Below are 21,218 nucleotides of genomic sequence, written 5' to 3'. Positions count from 1 at the left end.
TAAAGTAGCCAGTGAGTGTCAGTAGGGGGGGGGGGGGGGGGTGTTTCTGATAAAGTGGCCAGTGAGAGTCAGTAGAAGAGGGGTGTTTCTGATAAAGTGGCCAGTGAGTGTCAGTAGAAGGGGGTGTTTCTGATAAAGTGGCCAGTGAGTGTCAGTAGAAGGGGGTGTTTCTGGTAAAGTGGCCAGTGTGTGTCAGTAGAAGGGGGTGTTTCTGATAAAGTGGCCAGTGAGTGTCATTAGAGGGGGGTGTTTCTGATAAAGTGGCCAGTGAGTGTCAGTAGAGGGGGGTGTTTCTGATAAAGTGGCCAGTGAGTGTCAGTACAGGGGGGTGTTTCTGATAAAGTGGCCAGTGAGTGTCAGTAGAGGGGGGTGTTTCTGATAAAGTGGCCAGTGAGTGTCAGTAGAGGGGGGTGTTTCTGATAAAGTGGCCAGTGAGAGTCATTAGAGGGGGGTGTTTCTGATAAAATGGCCAGTGAGTGTCAGTAGAGGGGGGTGTTTCTGATAAAGTGGCCAGTGAGTGTCAGTAGAGGGGGGTGTTTCTGATAAAGTGGCCAGTGAGTGTCAGTAGAGGGGGGTGTTTCTGATAAAGTGGCCAGTGAGTGTCAGTAGGGGGGGGGGGGGGGGGTGTTTCTGATAAAGTGGCCAGTGAGAGTCAGTAGAAGGGGGGTGTTTCTGATAAAGTGGCCAGTGAGTGGGAGAAGAGGGGGTGTTTCTGATAAAGTGGCCAGGAGTGGAATCACACATGTACATGAATACATTAACACACAAGTACTGGACTCCTCACTGGACCAGAGCCCACTTTCCATCCACCCATCTGTCCACTCAGGCCCAGCAGTGGTGCGCACACATAAAGAAGTGGGCATTGGCAAAGTTAAAATGGCAGTCTAGACTGCTGTGCCTCTCGTTAATGCTGAGGGATAGTGCAGTACTGATGGCTCTATCAGCTCCTATCATTCGTCTTCAGACGCCTTCTGTGAGTCCAGAGCCTGGACAGACATCCAGCGCTGAGAGCGTTTACACACAACGGTCCTCCAAACGAGACCAGAAAGCCTGTCCACTGCACCACGGTCTTGATGGATTGTCTGGGCCCAGCGTAATTATCAATCAATGATCCTCCATCCATCGCTGTTACCTCCAGCCCAGAGCCTTGCTTCTCCTCTTTCTAATTTGTTTACGAGCGATTTCTCTGGCTCTGAGAGAGCCTCCCTCTCACTCCTGAGAACTCAGCACTCCATTCGTCCCACCAGAGAGTTTTTTACCGGGCTATAATAATTCATATTGTGGCCTTTAGTAGGGTACAGAAGGTAGCAAACTCGATGCCTTGCTGCATGTGTTGAACACATGATAAAAAGTAATGGTTCCACTTCTACAGCACTTATTTAGACCTTAAAAGTGCTTTACATTGCTTGGGATATTAGAGATTCACCCCCATCTTTACCAAAATGCAGCTCTGACCTGAACAATGTGACGACAGACAATACCCACAGTCCCCTCACCACACACCAGCTGTTAGCAGATGAGAGGGAGTGACCGAGCCAGTCTATTGAAAATGGCTATGGTCAGGAGGACAGAGAGAGTGACCACAGGGGCAGATTTAGCCAGACATCAGGGTCATAGCCTGACTCTACTCCACAAATGCCCCAGCATCTTTTATAACCTCAGAGAGGACCACGGTTTTATGTCCCATCTGAAGGACAGCCCTGTTTATTCAATAGTGTCCCATACAGTGCACCCAGGCATTGAGATCTTGGCCCCACCAACACCACCTCCCAAGCCCAAGCTTTCCTAGAAATTCCTAGCATTTTCCACTAAACTGAAAAAAACTTTAACATTGTCGACTTTCTTAAAGCATCACTAGGTCATATTTTTACCTCAAATTTACAGCTTTGAAATCATTCTGATGCTCCACTATTCTGTTATAGGGAGAATAGAGCCTCAGCACTGCAGGAACTGCACTATGTAACTTTTTTATGTAACCGCAGGACAGCGCTGTAAGAGTGAATGCCACTCTGCAACTGTAGGGGGAACCCAAGAGCAAAAATACCAGATCTTACCTAGTGTTGCTTTAAATTAGAGCTCTAACTCATTCCAATAGTAAACACTCCTAATAACAAAGAGTAAGTGGAGCAAAAGTGTTTGTCACAAGAACTTTGAATTGAATGCAGCTGTTTTAGCTTAGCATCCACCATATGGATTATACAACACTAACTGTTTTACAGTTCTTCTTGAAAATTCTTTTCCCAGATGTGGTCCAGTCCTGAACGCTGGAAGTTTCACTCTGTCCTCGCCTCGTCTCCGTTTACATTACAGCGACCGGTGGCTGTAACACAAGGCCAGGTTTTAGCCCCAGGCGCTATGCTAGCATGACCAAAGCAGAATAATAGGCCCTGATGATGCTAAGAGGCTAATTCAGAGGCACAATCCAGAGCACGTCCGGTTTAATTGGGTATAATCGCACAATCCATGGCTCTGCCCAATCAGGGCCGTGATTACAGCAAGGTCAGCAGCTCAATTCACTGGAGCAGAAAAGAGTCGCTCGTGGCGGCTAATGGAAAGTGTTGCTTTGTAGCTGCAGTGGATGCTATCCTCTCAGCTATTTGGACCATCACATGCATTACAGCACCTCTTCCATTCAGCACAACATGCTAGGAATCAGTGACCACTTCCTCTGGACTGATGACTGACGTTTTTTTTTAGGACTCATTGACTATTGCCTCTACTGTGTACATAGCCCACCGCCCACAAGGGGGCACCACACATGCTGTGTATATGTTGATACATACACTTGTAATGTACTTTTTTAAGTGTATAAGACTATTATTACTATTTGAAATAATTTTTTGTGGTCATTGTATAAAATGGTGTATAGAATATATATATAATCTTTTCAGTATTGAGGTGGGAGGAGCCTAAAGGATCTGCAGTATCTTTTGAAAGGTCATTAGAGTTTGTGTAACTAGTTTTGCCTGAATTTATTTTTGTTATTTAGATATTTTATTTATTTCTTTAGTGAATATTGAGATGGATATTTTCCTATTGCCAAGCTCCTGGTTTCAGTGGAGTTTGTTTATCGTCTGTATTCAGCCTCTCATGAGAAAGGATAGGAATATTTTAATACACTGTGGTTACGGTGATGTGTGCCGTCTTTGTCTGCTTTTAGAGGCTGGACAATATTCTTATCGGTTTGGAGATGATTACCGCACCGAGCCACAGCATAAACATGTGTTAGAGGAAGATAAAACTCTATCGCCGGCTCTTGTGTACACCTGAGTCTAATTCTCATTACTGTCAGACTGACTTGCAGCAGACTGGGTTTCGCTGTAAAACTCCTGATGGTTCTCACGGAGGTCACTGGAAGCAGGATGCGGCTAAAGCTCTGGACACTAGTCTCACAAGGTCATATGTATCACACAGAGGAGGGACAGTGAAGTGCTCAGAACACTGTCGGCTACAAACAGTCCCCATCTGTACACCATGGACTTAATGAAGTGGGACAGTTAAATTAAATATATACAGATCAGCCGTAACCTTAAAACCACCATTTTATCAGCTCCACTGGCCACACAGGAGCACTTTGTAGTTCTACAGACTGCAGTCCATCTGTTGCTGTTAATACTCTATTAGCCCCATTTTATTTTTTCAGCACTGCAGTGAAACTGAGGTGGATCAGACACAGCAGTGCTGCTGGAGTTTTTAAAGCCCTCAGCGTCACTGCTGACTAAGAATAGCCCCATCAGCCGACAGCGTCCTCTTTCCACTGATGCAGGACTGAAGTTGTCCGCAGGTGTGTGTGTGTGTGTGTGAGTGTGTGAGTGACTGGGGGTGTGTGTGATGTGCTCTGCTGGACTGGTGCTCTCTCCAATGTGTGTTCCACTGTGACCTTGAACAGAAAGAAACTACTACAGAGGATGAATGAATGAATTAATGAATGATGTCCTGAGTTGCTGATGCCTCTTTAAGAAAGACACAGCACTAAAAGCACGTGTGACCGTTTATTAGGACATTTTTAAGAGTCCAGTCCAGGCTGGAGGATAAAAAATATAAATAACAGAAGGAGAATCAATATTCAGACGCCACACGCCTCTCAACAAGGGTCAGAGTCCTGAACATACTGAGGACGAAGAAACAAGGTGATGAGGAAAATAGAGGAACAGAATCACAACAGCTTGAAATTGCAGCAAAAGACATGAAAGACCTGTAGGAATGATGTCCATACTAATGAGAGACCAGAGAGCCGTGTGACATAGGGACAGAAGTGGGACATACGTGTGGAGCATGCCTTCAGGGTGAATTTAACTTTAACAAGTGGTGTACCTTTAAAGGAAATAGATACATGTGAACTTAAAGGTTTATCTAAATCTAGAGAGAGACACACACACACAAACACACAGAGAGAGAGAGAGAGAGAGAGAGAGAGAGAGAGAGAGAGAGGGAGAGTGAGGACAGCGTGGCTAAATCACTAGAGAGAGAGAGAGAGAGAGAGAGAGAGAGAGAGAGAGAGACAGAGACAGAGAGAGAGAGAGAGAGAGAGAGAGAGGCAGTGACAAAGAGAGACAGACAAGAGAGAGAGAGAGAGAGAGAGAGAGAGAGAGAGAGAGAGATGAGACTGAAGACAGTGTGGCTAAATCACTAGAGAAAGAGAGAGAGAGAGAGGGCGGGGTGGGGACATGGGAGCGAGGACAGTGTGGAGAGTTCACCTGAGAGTGACGGGAGTATTCTTACTTTTCACTTGATGAATCATAACCTAGAAATAAAATTAGAAATAAAACTCATATAAACACAGAAAAAGTCATGGGCATAAAATTACCCTACATCTATGTTGTACTAGAAAGACAGTGTGGTGTGTAAATAATGTCATGCTTGTGGCATTTTCTGTGCTTATATGAGTGACTAAGACATGGATTCACAAAACTCCTACATTATAAAACAACGCTATACATTTATGCATTCATTCATTGTCTGAAACGCTTATCCAATTCAGGGTCGCTGTGGGTCCGGAGCCTACCCGGAATCACTGGGTGCAAGGCAGGAACACACTCTGGAGGTGGCGACTCACACTCACACATTCACTCACACCTACAGACACTACCAACCTACCAGCGTGTGTTTTTGCATCGTGGGAGGAAACCGGAGCACACGGAGGAAACCCACGCAGACACAGGGAGAACACACCAGACGCAACGCTTTACATCAAAGACTACATCACAATTATGAGTGAGACCAAGTTGAATGCCAGCACTAGTTTTTAGCAGGAGTTTAGGAGGAGCCGGCTGTAGTTTAGTGCCCCCCCCTCACTGTTCCCCTGGTTCAGGAGCAGTCCCTCACATGGGCTTAGTCAGCTGTGCTGGAATCTGCAGGTGATTAGAAGTGATTTCTTGCCTCCCGTCTGCTTTTCTGCTCCGGTGGCATCTCCCAGACCCAAAACCCATTTTACAGAGGATGGTTTTGCTGCTTTTTTTTTTTTCTCGTAATAGGCCTCGCCAAAATTGACGAGTGTCCAGCTGCAGACAGCTGGAGATTGCTTTCCTTTGTGCAGAGGAACCTTAAACAAAGAGCAAAGCCTCGGTGTTACTCCGCTGCAGAGGAGACAGGGATTACAGCAATCAGAGAGGGATACGGCTGTTCTTTAGGAACTCTCCCGTGGACGCTCATACGTGGCTCTCTGAAACACACACACCTATACGGCCAGAAGTTGGCTCAGAATATGGTCAGGGAGTTTCTGCCTGTTCCGTGACTAAATGAGGAGGGCATGTGGATTCACTTCACTGTTTTCCATTAAAATGGTCCATTCACGGAAGCTCAGAAGAACCCCCACCCCCTCCCCCGGCGATGACCTGTGTCCAAACAGTAAACGTTCAAGCTTGTCTCCCCGCTCATGCCTTCTCTGATCACCTGGCAGTGTTTTCACTGCTCCACGCCTCCTGGCATCGCTCAGGTGCTTCGCTGCTCAACAGATGCTGATTTAATTCTCTCTTTTTTCTCACCCTCATTGGAGAGATGCATTTGCCATCATGATCCCACCATCGGGACCTTCTCCCGGCACCTCCCAAACTACCCCCCCGCCCCTCTTTCTGCTGCTCAGGCAGATAGACACTTGGACAGGTGTGGGAGGCAGACGAGACAGATGGTCCCAAAAAACTTCCTCAACTTTGTTTTATTTTCTTTCTCCTCTTCTACTGTTTTTTTTTTTTTTTTGTCCTCTGCAGCAGCTGAAGACGAACGCCGTCTTCTCCAGATGCTGCAATTTGTCGATTAATGTCAAGATTCTGCCGGGTGAGTCTCGGAAAGCCTTCCTGTGCTGAGCTCTCATTGTTTTCCCCTGATACGAGCTCTAAGACTTAACCGGATTTAGTGTCTCTCTGAGGCTTAGGCTCTTTGTGGCCTCTGTGGTTCCTGCTTGGTGTCTACATGGGGACAGCAGAAAGACTGGGAGTGTGGCTTGTCCCCAGTGTCCTATGCAATGTGGGAAGCAGGACACTGGAGACGGGAGCAGATTGGCACAAACAAGACAAAAATCCGTGTCTCATTAAACCCACTTTAGGACGATGTCGGCAGGTAATTAGGAGCCTGATGGAGTGAGGGGAGACGTGCGGGAGACGTCTTCTTCCATGGCGAGTTACTCCACCCAGGAGGAGAGGCTTTAGTGAGCCTCCATTTGGCCTTTGGGGGCGCGGGCCTCAGAAAGCACTGCTGGAAATCCCAGTCCCCGACTTTACTGTTTTCTTCAGCTTTGGTGAAGTTTTGCGCATTATAAATTAAGATCTGCAGCATAGTGTAGAGGTCTCAGGCACCTGAGGAAATGAGATTTATAAATGTATTTTTCGGCGGCACGGTGGTGCAGCAGGTAGTGTCGCAGTCACACAGCTCCAGGGACATGGAGGTTGTGGGTTCGATTCCCGCTCCGGGTGACTGTCTGTGAGGAGTGTGGTGTGTTCTCCATGTGTCTGTGTGGGTTTCCTCCGGGTGACTGTCTGTGAGGAGTGTGGTGTGTTCTCCATGTGTCTGCATGGGTTTCCTCCGGGTGACTGTCTGTGAGGAGGGTGGTGTATTCTCCGTGTCCGCGTGGGTTTCCTCCGGGTGACTGTCTGTGAGGAATGTGGTGTGTTCTCCCTGTGTCTGCATGGGTTTCCTCCGGGTGACTGTCTGTGAGGAGTGTGGTGTGTTCTCCCTGTGTCTGCGTGGGTTTCCTCCGGGTGCTCCGAATTCCTCCCACAGTCCAAAAACACACGTTGGTAGGTGGATTGGTGACTCAAAAAAGTGTCCGTAGGTGTGAGTGAATGTGTGTGTGTGTGTGTGTGTATGTGTTGACCTATGAAGGACTGGCGCCCCCTCCAGGGTGTATTCCTGCCTTGCGCCCAATGATTCCAGGTAGGCTCTGGACCCACCGCGACCCTGAACTGAATAAGCGGTTACAGATAATGAATGAATGAAATGTATTTTTCCAAGCAGTAAGAGTTTATTTACTCAAAAAGCACACAAATAAAACAAAAGGAACCCTAATATTAGAATAAAAACTAATCTCATTATTCCAGAGAATGTGATATTGTGTGTGTGTGTGTGTGTGTGTGTTGGTTTAACCCTTATAACCTTTGAAGTTATCATCAATCCTTAGATTTAGCGGTTAATTAATACATCATTATGTTAAATCAAGTGTGCTGTTGGTTTAACAAATCCATACAATCAATGAGAACATCTGGAAACACACTTTGTTCTTCACCCTCGCTCCCAACACAGCTACTACTTTTTGCTTTTACTGTATTTATGTTTTTTTTTTTTTTTTTTTTTTTGGCTACACTTACAGTGCCTCTGCATCCAACACAAAGCTGCAGTAGAAATTCAACATGTGGGAAATACAGAGTGGGTTAAACATTTTCTCTGAAGTGTATTTAAAGCTGAAAAAATATGCACCGCTTTTCTTTGGAGTAAAATAAAAGCAAAACTGGAAGCGGCCATTAATCAGGATTAATTCCATCATGTCACAGCCCTTCCTCTCTCCTCTCCCGTCTCCAGGTTATTTCTTGCGGACCCAGGCCTCGCCGTCCCAGCGGTCCTTCCAGGGCTGTATGCAGCTGATCCAGGTGGACGATCAGCTGGCCGACCTCGCGGCTGTGGAGCAGGGCCGACTGGGGGCCTTCGAGAACGTCAGCCTGGACATGTGCGCCATCATCGACAGGTTAGAGAACCAGTGGCAGCAAACACTGCCTGGACACACAGACACACACACACATATACACACACACAGAGAGAAACACACACACACACACACACACACACACACACAGAAACAGAAGCACACAAACATAAACACACATACACACACATTGTTGGATAAACCCCCTTGTCTGAAACACAAACACAAACCACTGCCCCTTGACTGTGGTCAGGATCATTCACGGTCCATCTGTCCTCCCTGGAGCTTTCAGCTTCTACTCGCACAGAACACACACACAGCCTCACCCTTCGTCTACTGTCATTATCAAGTTATGAAATTACAGAAGTGCGGTATGTAACATTTTTAAAACTACACCACACCCACATAAGCCTTTCATCACTTATGTCCTACAGCCTTTGCAGATGTTTATGAGCCCAAGCTCATTAGGTTTAACTGGGCCTAATACCACATATCAACAGGTCTGATGTGAAATTAACACCCATGTTTGTGTTAGAGTTGGTAGCGCTAAGGGTTAATCTCCATGGCTCCGTGGCCGGGCTCCAGCAATTCCAGGGGAATATGGGACCAGCTCGCTATCATTAAGCTGGGATTGATTGATTATTCACGGAATTTTCCATCACCGAACCACGACAGCGTCTCCATCCACACCTCTGCCTAAAGTCTGCGGATAAACAAATGTGATTGATGAGATAAATCCACGTTTGACATTGTTCCACGCGACTTGAACACAGGCTCTAATCCGAAACCCAGCTTTTCCTCGCGAGAGCAGGCCAGAACGCGGCTCCGCTTTAGCTGCCGCTTCATGTTTACGGGTAAATAATTTGTAACGGAAACACGTCGTCTTGTGTTTTGTCGCCTTATTTGAATCAGTTTCTTGCTGAATTTTGACAGTTCAATTTGTAGCGCTATTATTTCCATGAAATAGCATCTCATTGTCGGGGAAGAAGCGCTGGGATCCGCACGGACCTGAATGACAATGTTCTCGTCTGTTGTCATTCCTGAAAACTCATTTGTCTCCATATTAAAGCAGATTGAGGCGCGTTTGCTGTTCATCGTCTAATTAGGTCACTTTTAGCAGAGGCCCACGCTCTCACTGCGGTGGTCCTTTTCACTCTCACTGCGGTGGGACCCTCGGTGCTAGGTCTTAGTCCCGCTGGTCTTTAACATAATTGTACTGTATTTTATTGTAGTTGTAGTTGTAGATTTGAACACACACTCTCACACCCCCCCAGTAGTCAATCACACAGTCATCCGTGGATAATTTCACACACTCCCCCATCACCAATCACTATTAGCCTGTGTGTTTGGACTGCTGGAGGACCCCGGCGCACCTGGAGGAAACCCACTCAGACGCAGGGAGAACACACCACACTCCTCACAGGCAGTGACTCGAGGAGAGGATCCCACCCCGGAAACCGAGACCCTGCAGCTGTGGGATGCTCTTATTTATATGCCCCTTCCCACACTGTAGCGAGTGGAGCCAGAGCCGTGTTCATTGCTCTCCTCAGTGAACCTCAGAGTCCGAGTTATTACTTAAACATTAACCCAGGATCAATGCGGCAGCGTCGGATTCTCCCTGAGGCTGCGAACCAAGGCCCGGACCGTTCTCCGAGATCATTTTATGGACAGGCTCTCGCTCTTCGCCCCGAGTCGTGCATAAATGAACGCGCTGATGGTTGGAGGTGTGTTTATTTGGCAGCTGCGGCTGCTCTGGGCCCGTCATCGTGTGAGCGGTTCTGACAGTGAGGTATTGATCAGCGATTCGGATCAGAGCCGGAGCTTAATTATGTGAAGCTAATCAGCTGGAGGATTTACACAAGCACTCGTATTACAAGAATTACAGCCCTCTGTCATTTCTGTCTCACTCTCCCAGCCCTGTCATGTTTTCCCAGTCTCTGTCTCTCCTTCAGATTCTTTCTTCCTTTTCAGAGGGTTGAGGGTCTATAGGAATGAGAGTATGCTGTGCACATTAGATTTTTAAAGAAATATCAGGCAGTGTTTTTATGTTTAATCTGTGCACGTGGTTTGTGAGTGTGTGTTTTCTTTGTTTTGTTTTTAAGAGAATAAACCACACTCTTTTCACAAAGGCTACAGCTGCATTGATATAAGTGCATAATAATTGATCTCCTTCACAGAGCACTCATCTGTGATCACTCTCTCCGTCCACGTACTGAAACACAGAACTGGACGGAGGCTGACGCCTTTTCATCTCCAAACACGCTTTTTCCTCTTTCTGAACCCTTGCTGTGTTTCACTCACAGGAGACTATTTCATGCATAAGTTGTTCTGAAGCACCGCAGCCTTTCACAGCGTCTGAACTGTGATGTAACGGTATGTCGAGGAAGGGTGTGTGTGTGTGTGTTGTGTGTTTTCTGGCATTTCTGGGGGAAAAGTATAGGAAAACTGTGGTGAAGTGTTTTTACAAGGAAAGATGTATTATAATTATTATAGATATAAATGTATAACTCGATGAGCCTCAAGGATAAAACCGTTGACAGGTGGTGATCTGGTTACACTGCCCCCGGTGGAGGGGTTAGGGTTTATCAGGCAGTGAGTGAACTGTCGATGCTAAAAGCAGGAGAAGGATCTGAGCCACTTTGACCAGGACCACATTGTGATGGTTCTAATGTTTTGGTCAGAGCTTCTCCAGCACAGCAAGGTTTGTGTGTGTGTGTGTGTGTGTGTCTGTCTGTCAGTGAGGGGGGTCCCAGCCAGCAGTGAGTTACTATATGTTTGTATTTACATAATGCTATACAGTGTTTTTACAAGTGAAATCTGCAAGATTTTGCACAGTGCTCTTAATCAAATGAATAGGACAGATGTGTGTGTGTGTGTGCGCATCTGTTGGCGAGGGTATTACTGTGCCTGTCTCCTAGGAGACATGTGCTTTGGGGGTCTTGTCCCCAAACCCTCCGAGTCTAATCTGGTGACAGCATTTTAAGCCCAACATTATCATCCTTTCATTGTCCATAATAGCTGCATTTTATAACTGTCACTTTCCATTAGAGCGAATGGACCGCAGGAGTAAACAAGAACAGCTCACAGAATCACTGACACGCACACACACACACACACACATAGTAATACTATAGCAGAACACTGCTATGGGTCATATGAATACATCACTGTGCAAAAGTTGGAGACCACACCATTTTATTAATTTATTTTCAGCCAAAATGACCATTAGAGTAACAGTCGAGACTCTAAAAGTTGATACTGCTTTTCTCTCTTTATTTACAATTAAAGGCTCTGTGTCTTTGAGCTCTGTGTCTTTTATTCTCCATGGCGGTTGGTGTTGGAGGAGAGCACTAACTGCCAATCTGTTCATCAGGTAAACAGCCATTATACCAACACATAGTGGCCTGGATTTTTCAAAGATACAACCTGTTGTAAATATGGATTTTCAGAGTCGATTAAGTCTTAAGTCATTTGTTCAGTCATCGTTTGCAGGCGGTTCAGACGGATCAGGGTCGCGGCGGGTGTGAAGCCCACCCGGAATCAGCGAGCAGGGGCAGGAACAATGAACACGAGCGAGTCAGGGAAAATTAAATGAATACTTTTCCTGAAAAACGTCAGCCTTCGTCGAAAAGACGATTCACACATCGTAGACGGATGTTAGTACTGTCTGTAACTTTGTCTTTATTATGTCTCTGTGCCGGGCACTGCCCACACACACACAATATCAGAGAGAGAGAGAGGAGCCGAGGGCAATAATAAAGGTCTGCCCTCGCTGACAGCTTTCTCAGTTTCCTTAGATATGAACACTGAGTTCTTCACATCACTTTGAGGATAATATTTAATAAATTATATTTTACAATAAAGTGGACCTGGACATAACTCCTGTGGCTGACAGATGGCTAGCACACTAACGTTAGCTTGGACAATTATTAAAGAATGAGAACATAAGGGGTGGTTTACGTTGAGTTGAAAGTGGACATATGCCTTTTTTATTATGTAGCACTTCTACCTGCAGCTAAACAACAACAATCAGTGTCAGCCAGGTGCGCTGGAAAAGAGCATAACATTTTATTTATGTTTGGTTAAAGGAGGTACATCCTCCACAGTGGAACACAGTTCTGGTTCTTAATGAAACGTCTGTGACCTGCTTTAGTCAGAACCCCACAAGCCCCACAGCAGCGTTCTCCCCCTGTCTGAACAGCCCTGTTTTTCAGCGCCTGTTCCTTTAAATGATAATGAGCCACTCACTGTTCACCCCGACCCTGAGCACACAGCAGTGAGGATCGAGGAGCATATCCATTCTTGTTTTCTGTTTGTGCTCAGTGCTCTTATTCCTCTGCCCTTGTTGGGTGTGTTTTGTTGCGTTTAACCTCATTTTTACGCTCTCACATAAACGCAAGTCCTGCACTGTGATTGGACAGACTCAGACGAGGGGGAGGGGCCATTCTAAAGTTTCTGCACTTGACGTCAGAAGCAGAGCAGAATCAGAACGACTCGTTTTATCCCATGTTTTCAGACTAAGAACAATCACAGAAAACCGACTGGGTGGACTTGTTTCACAATATCTGGGTTGGTGGGCTCCAGATCTTCAAATATTTGTTGTTAAATTGTTAACACTTCTGTGAATTTTCACATAATTATAGGTAGATGGGCACTTTTGTGATGTCATAACTTGACCCTTAAGTTAACTAGGTTTTTTAACATGCACATTGTGGCTGATGAAGGCCACAACGATTGAAACATCGGGTTGGACATGTCTGGACACTATTTTTTTTTAATATTTGTTGTTTTCTCACCCACTTCGGGAGGATGTGTGCACATTGTCTTTGATCATTTCCACGGTCAACACCGACGCCTCATGAGAGGAGCTGTGAATAGAGAAATATTCTGGACCTGAGTTCTGCCACCTTCTCAGTGGCGGAGGGTGGACAGGACATTTGCTGTCAGACCTGGCCCTTTTGTGACAGGACGTCCAGATTAATTGGGTTCTCTCCCTGACCATCTGTGCCTGGAGCACTGAAGCTCGCACAGAGACTGTACTTCAGGTGATATATGTATGCAGCACCTACAGCCAGCGTGTCATGGCTTCGGGCGCCTTTCTGAAGCCCCATCAGGTCCCACAGCGGGATTCATTAGGACCAGGGAGCAGAGAAATTTCCCAATATACATGATTACTGTGATATAGGCTTATGTGAATTCTTACATGTCATTTAAATCTGGTTTTGTAAAGCACATGTGATCAGAGGATTCCTTTGCACTTGCCAGCAAAAACAAAAGGCCTTCAGAGTCTGAACTGAAGGAAGAATAAACAAAGGAATAGCTCATCTGACTCTAACCAGATACCAGATATGCATGTTAATCTATGCCTCCGGAGCCCACCAACTCATACACAGTGAAACAAGGCAACCCTGTAATTTTTCTGTTGGAAAACATGAGTTGTTCTGATTTTTCTGCTGCAAAAAAAACTGAGCAAAAGCCACTGCTGTTCACTCAGGGTCGGGGTGAACTGTGAGCAGCTCGTTATCATCTAAAGGAGAAGGCACGTTCTGAACAGAGCTTATATATAAGAATATTAGGATGGTGAATGCTTCTAGCTAAGTACAGCATCCCCAGGAGATCCAACCACTCTGTGAATGCGGGTTTGTCGGAGTGCTCTGATGTTGACCATGTTTAAAGTTGCCACTCCTCCTTGTCCTAACCACCATTAGCTTCTCAAGGATTGCTCTGCTGTTTAATTCAGTTTCACGCCGGATTCGGCCGTGTTAATGGATTCTCCACGCGACCGACGAGGGAAGGGACCTCCTCCTTTTCCTCCACATCTCCGCAAATGCGCCACCATATTTCCCTTCTGATCCCTCTGCTAATTTAAAGCACCTCCGAAGAAGACTAATTACGCTGAGGAGAAAGGCAGTGAAGCCATTAATTGTTTTAACTTTGGTGCTTTAATTAGGACTTTGGCTCCAGACGGAGATAAAGGAAGAGCAGGGAAATCTCCGTAGCTTAAAAATACTAATCTTTCCTGGTGTGCTCTGGATGGGAATTACACAGCCTTGATTCTTCATCTGCTTTGTCTCTGCATTGCTGTAATCTCTGTGTGTTCAGCTTCTCTTTTTGGGAAATGCTTATCGCCTCGATTCTCAGAGTTCAGGGGGATAACGTCACAAAGAAAAGGCTGGAAAGAGCGGAGGTCACTCTGTGATAGGAATGTAAATAGGCTTCTCTCTTTCATTGGGCCGACAAAGCTTAATCTTACGCTGATGATGTAGGCCTGAGAGATGGGTTCATACGCCTTTACTTTGATACCTTGTTGCTTCAAAGAGATGATAACACACTGTCATTTCCCCTTGAAATTATATTCTGAGTGTAGCATTAGCCTACAACCAGGGATCTCCTGTAGGGGGCAATGTGGAGCTCCAATGTGAGAGGGACCCAGATGTACCGAGTCCAGTATCCAGTCCTGGACTTTGGTACGACTCAGACTTACAGCACTGTGCAAAAGTCTTAGGCACCGAAGATTATTATTATTGTTTACAAACAGTTAGCGTGATGTTGTTATAAAATTTACAGGCTTTTATAAACTACACATTGTGAGTCAAAAGTCACAGGACACCCTTATATTTTAGAAACAAAAGGGACATTGCCATATCTGAACACCCCAGCAAGTAACGGATGAGGAGGCTTATCTTTTAGGCTATGTCCGGAAAATGGCCGCCATCTTAAAAGCCGAATTTTGGATCAAAAGCAAACTTTTCGAATGGGAAGGTGGTCTTGTAACATATCAAAGAAGACCTGAATTGTCTCAGAAATCGATTGGCGCAATCAGATTTGTAATATCCCTTGTAGTTCAAAAGCTGCCATCAGTTAATTGCACTCAATTTTAAAGTTAGTTTAAAAATATGACAAAAAATGTTGACAAACCCAAGAAGATGTTGTGTGATGGTGATGTCATGTTGCTTTCAGTTCTTGGCATTTTTTTTCTCTGATTTATTGTTTATATGGATAATGGATTAATATCGTATCGACCAAAATTAAGAAATTGATTCATTTTCACCTAAGGAAAGTGTTTATTTCTTTATTTTATTAAAATGAGCTAGTATGAGCACAGTGGTTCTGCAGGTGGTATCAATGTTATCCAGCTGCAGGGTCTCGGGGTCGCTGTCTGTGAGGAGTGTGGTGTGTTCTCCCTGTGTCTGTGTGGGTTTCCTCCAGGTTACTGTCTGTGAGGAGTGTGGTGTGTTCTCCCTGTGTCTGTGTGGGTTTCCTCCGGGTTACTGTCTGTGAGGAGTGTGGTGTGTTCTCCCTGTGTCTGTGTGGATTTCCTCCGGGTTACTGTCTGTGAGGAGTGTGGTGTGTTCTCCCTGTGTCTGTGTGGATTTCCTCCGGGTTACTGTCTGTGAGGATAGTGGTGTGTTCTCCCTGTGTCTGCGTGGGTTTCCTGCATGTGCTTCACTTTCCTCTCACAGTCCAAACGCATGTGCAGTTGCTGTGTGACTAGTTGTGTGTGTGTGAGTGAATGGGTGAGTGAGTAATTGTGGTGTGAAATTGTCGACAGGTGTGTGTGTGTGAGAGAGAGAGAGAAAGTGAGTGAGTGTGTGATGCCCTTTCCAGGGTGTTTCTGTCTCTGCCAATGATTCTGAGCAGGCTGCGGACTCGTCACAATCTTGAACAGGATGAAATGCTTACAGAAGATGAATGAATTAATGAATTAATGGCTGGAATTACGTTTGTAGCTCACTTATCATACACAGATCATCTCCCCGACTCTGGGGGGATGTAAAAGAAAGCGTTACCATGGTTACCTTTGTTCCTACAGCCACACACTATATTTAGATATGACTTGGTCTAATGTTGGTTGGTCATAGATTTTAAAGAGTGGCCTCCACTCCGAACTCAGCTCTGTTTCAAACAACGACGCCTCCTTTCAGAGCAGGAAAACTTTTCAGTTAAAAGGATTTCGCTCCTAAATTGTTGTGTAGATGCAGAGAATATATCCACTTTGACAAAAAAGCTTTCTTTTTTTCCTATTTTCTGCTAAGTGTAGGCTGAGAGTGGAGGATGCTGTCAGGGTACGCTCCGTTTTTATTCGGACGGCCTCTAATGATGTGTTCCACTGAGCGCTCACATCAAAACCATCATAAAGCCTTTCCGAGCAGCCAGGCCCTGCCCTGACGGATAAAGAGGGAGACGGACAAAGAGGGATGAATAAAATAGGTGCTAATTTGACTCGTTCTCCTCTGGGTGAAATGCCGCGACACTGGATGGGAGGCTAAGCCTGGCGCTGCATTTGATGCGAGGCTGATTTAGCCCTGATTTCAGGTCCGGGTGCTCTAATGATGTGCTGTCCTCTTCTTTCCAGGTGTATGCCCAATCACTGTGAGCACGGGGGACGATGCACTCAAACCTGGGACAGTTTCAGCTGCAGCTGCGACGGGACGGGTTACACCGGAGCCACCTGCCACACGTGTAAGTGTTTAGGGCGTAGTTCACAATTAAAATTTCAAACATGATTTCTCACCATTTGCTGCTCTCCAGTCTGTGTTGGAAATCAGTCTGATGTGTTTACGAAGCCCCGGTGTCTGTAAATTAGTGAGAAGACAGACTGGCTCAGTCCGGTATGCTAGGGTTTCTCTCTCTCCTTCTTTCTGCTCATGGCAGGAGGCATCTGGAGTAATTTAAGACAACTCTAAATGTTGAAAAGCACAAACCAAACTGAGGATATTGCTCTATTCCTGCTCCGCAGGTGGGTAATATTGACTTATTTTTGCTGTTTTGGATCACTTAAGGTGGAAATGTCTACTAAACTCAGGGGACGGTTAACTGCATTACCGAAAGTGCTACAAAACTAAACAACTCCAGTTACAAATGAGTTTCTGTAGTAATTCAAAGAGTGAATAAAACGTAGACAAGTTAAACTTCATACACATACAAACAACAGTCAGTTTTCCCCTCAAACACACCGTTCCACCTTAAAGAGAGTACTATGATTGCCCACAATCACAGGTGTTCCCTTTAATTGAGAAAAGGTTTGTTTTATTTTGGGGCTCGATGGATATTAAGCCCCAGTATTTGGGCTGTGGAGCAGTGGAACTGTGTAATCCTCCAACATACATCTGCACCTGACCTCACCCCATATCCTTGTTCCTACACACACTCCACTGACCATACAGGAGCACTGTGTCGTTTCACAATTACAGATGTACAGTTGTAGATGTAAAGTCAAAGACTGTAGGACATCTGTTGCTGCACAGTGTGTGTTGGTCATCCTCTAGTCCTTCATCAGTGGACACAGGATGCTGTAGGCTGGATGTTTTTAGTTGGTGGACTACTGTCAGTGTAGCAGTGATACTGAGGTCTTTAAAAACTTCAGCAGCACTGCTGTGTCTGATCCAGTAGCTGTTTGCCTTTGGACAGTGATGATTTCTATGCTTGTTCTCCTTCTCCAGCCATCACTCAGCACTGGGCATGGTGATAATAGACTCATATGCAGCAGCTCCACTGTCCACAGTGGGTATATATTAATAATTCACTAATTATAAATATGAAATGTGCTTTTAAGGTCTTTGTACAGAAGTTTGGTTAAATTAGAACACTATTTAGAACACACACACACACACACGCCTACTGTTGAATGGGGCTGTGAACACACATCTGGAAGCATTCGGCTGTGATTATTAAAGGAGGAGAAGGTCATTTTCATTCACTCCCCTGTGTCCATCCAAGGGTTTGAATGTGCTACATCAGGTGTTAGCTCCTGTGGATGTCTGTAGTATTGTTTGGGACAGAGGCACTGCTGAATAAACAGGAGTAAATATGACGCATTAATATTGAGTGAAATCAGTGGGAAATTGTGGTCTGTTTATATTCACTCACAGGTTTTCACAGTGGAGTAAAGACACCGGGTTGCTGAAAGTGTTTGGTTAGCAGTGTTATAATGATAGGCCTCGATATGTTTACCCACTGTTGTATTGGTTTTAAGGAGAAGAGGATAATTGTGCTGTGTGTGAGGATCTTTGGGAATCAGCTGCTTAAGCAGAGCTTTACTCTTTCCTTCTGTCACTGCTTTTCTGTGTCGGGGGATTGTTTTTAAGGACCCCTGGGACCTATATAAACAAAGCGGTTGTGTTGGTGGGGACGAGACGAACAGTAAGACACAGGCAACAATCACACAGCTGTCACTCAAACCTGTTTAAATTGCACTGAGATGTAATTCTCCGACACCTTCCGGTAAACAACGCTTGCTTTGGTTTAAACCTGGAACAACAGAGAAGCGAAAAACACAGACATAGAATTTGAAATTCATTTGTTTTTTGCGGTTTTGCCATTCTCCTGCTCTAGCTTTGGGCTGACCTTCGCGACGCAGACTCACAAAATCCGAAACCAGCCTCTTTTCTTTTTTCTCATCGATTTGCGGAGGACATGAAAGGCAGCTTATGTACAGTAGCTCGTTGTGGCGCTAAATCGCCGGAGTCAAGGAGCCCGCTGGCTCGACAAGGTCGAGGCTCCTTCTGAAGGCTCCTCACACAGGAGTTATTTTCTTTGTCGTCACATTTATAGCCCACACATAAAAGCTTATCAGCGGGGCTGCACAGGCCTTTCAGCAGCACTTACGTTACACTCAATTGTGTGCATGTTTACAGCTGTCTGCTGTTTTCTGCAAAAGCCCTGAAAACCCTGAGTCACTTTTACCAAATCTAATTCACACCTTTATTATTATTATTTGTTTCTCTCCTTTTTTTTCCCAACAGAGTCTAAATAAAGCGGCTGAAATGGAAAGAACAAATGCCTTCACTTTGCTCTTTTTTTTTTTTTTTTTTTTTTTTTTTTTTTTTACGAGTAATAAATATATCTTAGTATTTATACTTAGTGTTTAGCCAGTTAGCACCATGTGTGGTTTGTGTATTGCCCTTGAGCCACACAAGCCAGTGTGGACAAATCCACTGTCTGGTTTGTATCATTTGGAGTTGGGGGTGCTCTGGAAGGGGAAAATAAGACTTTATTAGTTAATATGTATCCTGTTATGCCAAGTTCTATATTAATTTAAAAGTCATTTAAAAGTCATTAACAGTGTACTTGCATTTATTCTCACCACACTATTCTCACCAAACTTAACCAAATTACATGGCTCTGTTTGCCTCGTGGGCATCATGCACACTGCTGCTCTCCAGTCAGAAGCAGGTGAGACTGACAAAATGAGTTCTGAAGTTAGAAAAGGACTCCAGTAATGCATTTCCTTTTTTTGTTTTTTGGCTACACACCCCCAGAAAAACACAGTAAGGCGGAGATTCAGCTCAGGAACTGATTTTTTATTTTTATTTTTCGCTTTATCCCTCCAGGGCGTGCGGAGCTGTTTGATATGTGATGTGTGTTTGTAAAGATGCCTCTCTCTGTCTAAAAAGGCGCCCAGTGGGGAGGCTTTACATAATGCATTACACAATCCCATATCCACTTCCATTTAGATCCACCTTAAAACACACACAGCTCCAGAATGGCATAAGATTGCGCATTTATCGCAAGTTGGTTTCCGCTGTGTTTCAAGGACGTAGAATTAAACAAACTGCCTTCTGGAGAAGCATCGTGTTTAAGACTCAGGGTGTTTTGATTACAGTCACATGGGGAGTTTTTAAAATAAGAGCTTTTTTAAATAGAATTTTCCATGTTGTGATTCTCATAATCAAAGCTTTTACATTTATTTCAGGTTAAAAGGGGATTTTTTTTACTGATTTCTCAATTTAATTGGTGAACAAAGTCATTCAGGGTGTTTTGGTGTAAAACGGTTCATTAAAGGGGACTCCAGTGGTGGTGATGGTAACCAGGCATCATCACGTTTACCGCACACAGAGTTTACTTCCCCTCAACACCCACAGAACCCCATCCATCTACAGAGATTAACATGGAATAACGAAGATGGAAAATCGGATTAAATCAGGGTTAAATCTGGCACTATTTGACGTACAGCGCCCTTCCAAGGAACATGTGTTGGGCCCAAATCTTATCTCAAAACAATGTCACAGCAAAGACTATTTCTGTTGGACTGGTCAGTGTTTCTGATATATATATTTTATTTGTTATTTTAAAGCCATCTATGAACAGTCGTGTGAGGCTTATAAACATGTGGGAAGATCTTCAGACCTGTACTGGATTGATCCAGATGGCAGCGGACCCCTAGGACCCTTCAAAGTAATTTGCAACATGACAGGTAATTACAGCTGATGCTTTGTCACATGTCCATGATGCACTACGCTCAGACATATTAAGCCTAGATGATTGTTATATGCGATATGTCATATATATCACTCCATAAGTTAACACCTTCTTGACATGTTAAGTCAAGAAGAAAGGTTCTTGTTTAAAGAGTTAATGCAGTGTGTTTGAAGAAAAGTCTTCATTCTCAGCGCTCATTAATCCTGAGTTCTGTTTTCCTTAGACTTTGGATATGCATTTAAGTGCAGCTAATGAAACACCCCAAGGTTTACTTTGCATTAGAGAGCCATATGAGAGCAGCTCACAGTGTTTAAATAAGACACGCTCTTTACCCGAGGCTCTTTCCCTCTGAGAAAACTACAAACATTTCCATCCCTAAGCCAACTGCAGGCATTTGAGAGATTCGCACCGCCCCGATCTCTGGCCAAACATTTGCTCTAACATCGCGGCCCATTTGTTTCCACGGCAACCTGGCTCCGTTACGCTCCGAGCCAGTCTTGGACCACGGTGTTGAAAGTCCCCGTAGTCCAAACAAACATCAAATATGAAAAAAGTCACTTACAGAAATCACACATATTGACACATGAATGGTGGAGTGCTATCAGTTTGGGCCAGAAGGCCTGAAGCCTCCTCTGAAAACCCCAGAAATCTCAGCGCTAATGCGATGGACAGTGGAGATGCCAATTAAATGAAAGTGGCTTTGCGGATTCAAATGGAAAACCGAGTTCATTGAACTTGATTCCTGAGAGGGAGAGCACAAGCAAGCAGGAGGAGGATGAGAAATATGGTCAGGACTTGAGAAAGGCATCCGCAACAGAAAAAAAATATAATCTTTTAATGGGAAGAATTTGCAAACATCCATCACTATAAATAACCACTCACAGTC

General features: G+C 44.9%; 1 protein-coding gene across 1 annotated transcript in view; it reads left to right on the top strand.

The window, feature by feature from the left end:
- Nucleotides 1-21,218, top strand: part of cntnap2a (contactin associated protein 2a) — a 355,408-nt gene that overhangs the window by 206,638 nt on the left and 127,552 nt on the right. Inside the window, exons 10-12 of the mRNA XM_066646476.1 lie at nucleotides 8,011-8,173; nucleotides 16,488-16,594; nucleotides 20,208-20,327. Of these exons, the coding sequence (XP_066502573.1) occupies nucleotides 8,011-8,173; nucleotides 16,488-16,594; nucleotides 20,208-20,327 (390 nt within the window). The remainder of the gene's footprint in view (nucleotides 1-8,010; nucleotides 8,174-16,487; nucleotides 16,595-20,207; nucleotides 20,328-21,218) is intronic.

Source organism: Hoplias malabaricus, chromosome 1 (assembly GCF_029633855.1).
Source record: "Hoplias malabaricus isolate fHopMal1 chromosome 1, fHopMal1.hap1, whole genome shotgun sequence".
NCBI classification, from domain to species: Eukaryota; Metazoa; Chordata; class Actinopteri; order Characiformes; family Erythrinidae; genus Hoplias; species Hoplias malabaricus.
This window is presented reverse-complemented; position numbering and strand designations above follow the sequence as displayed.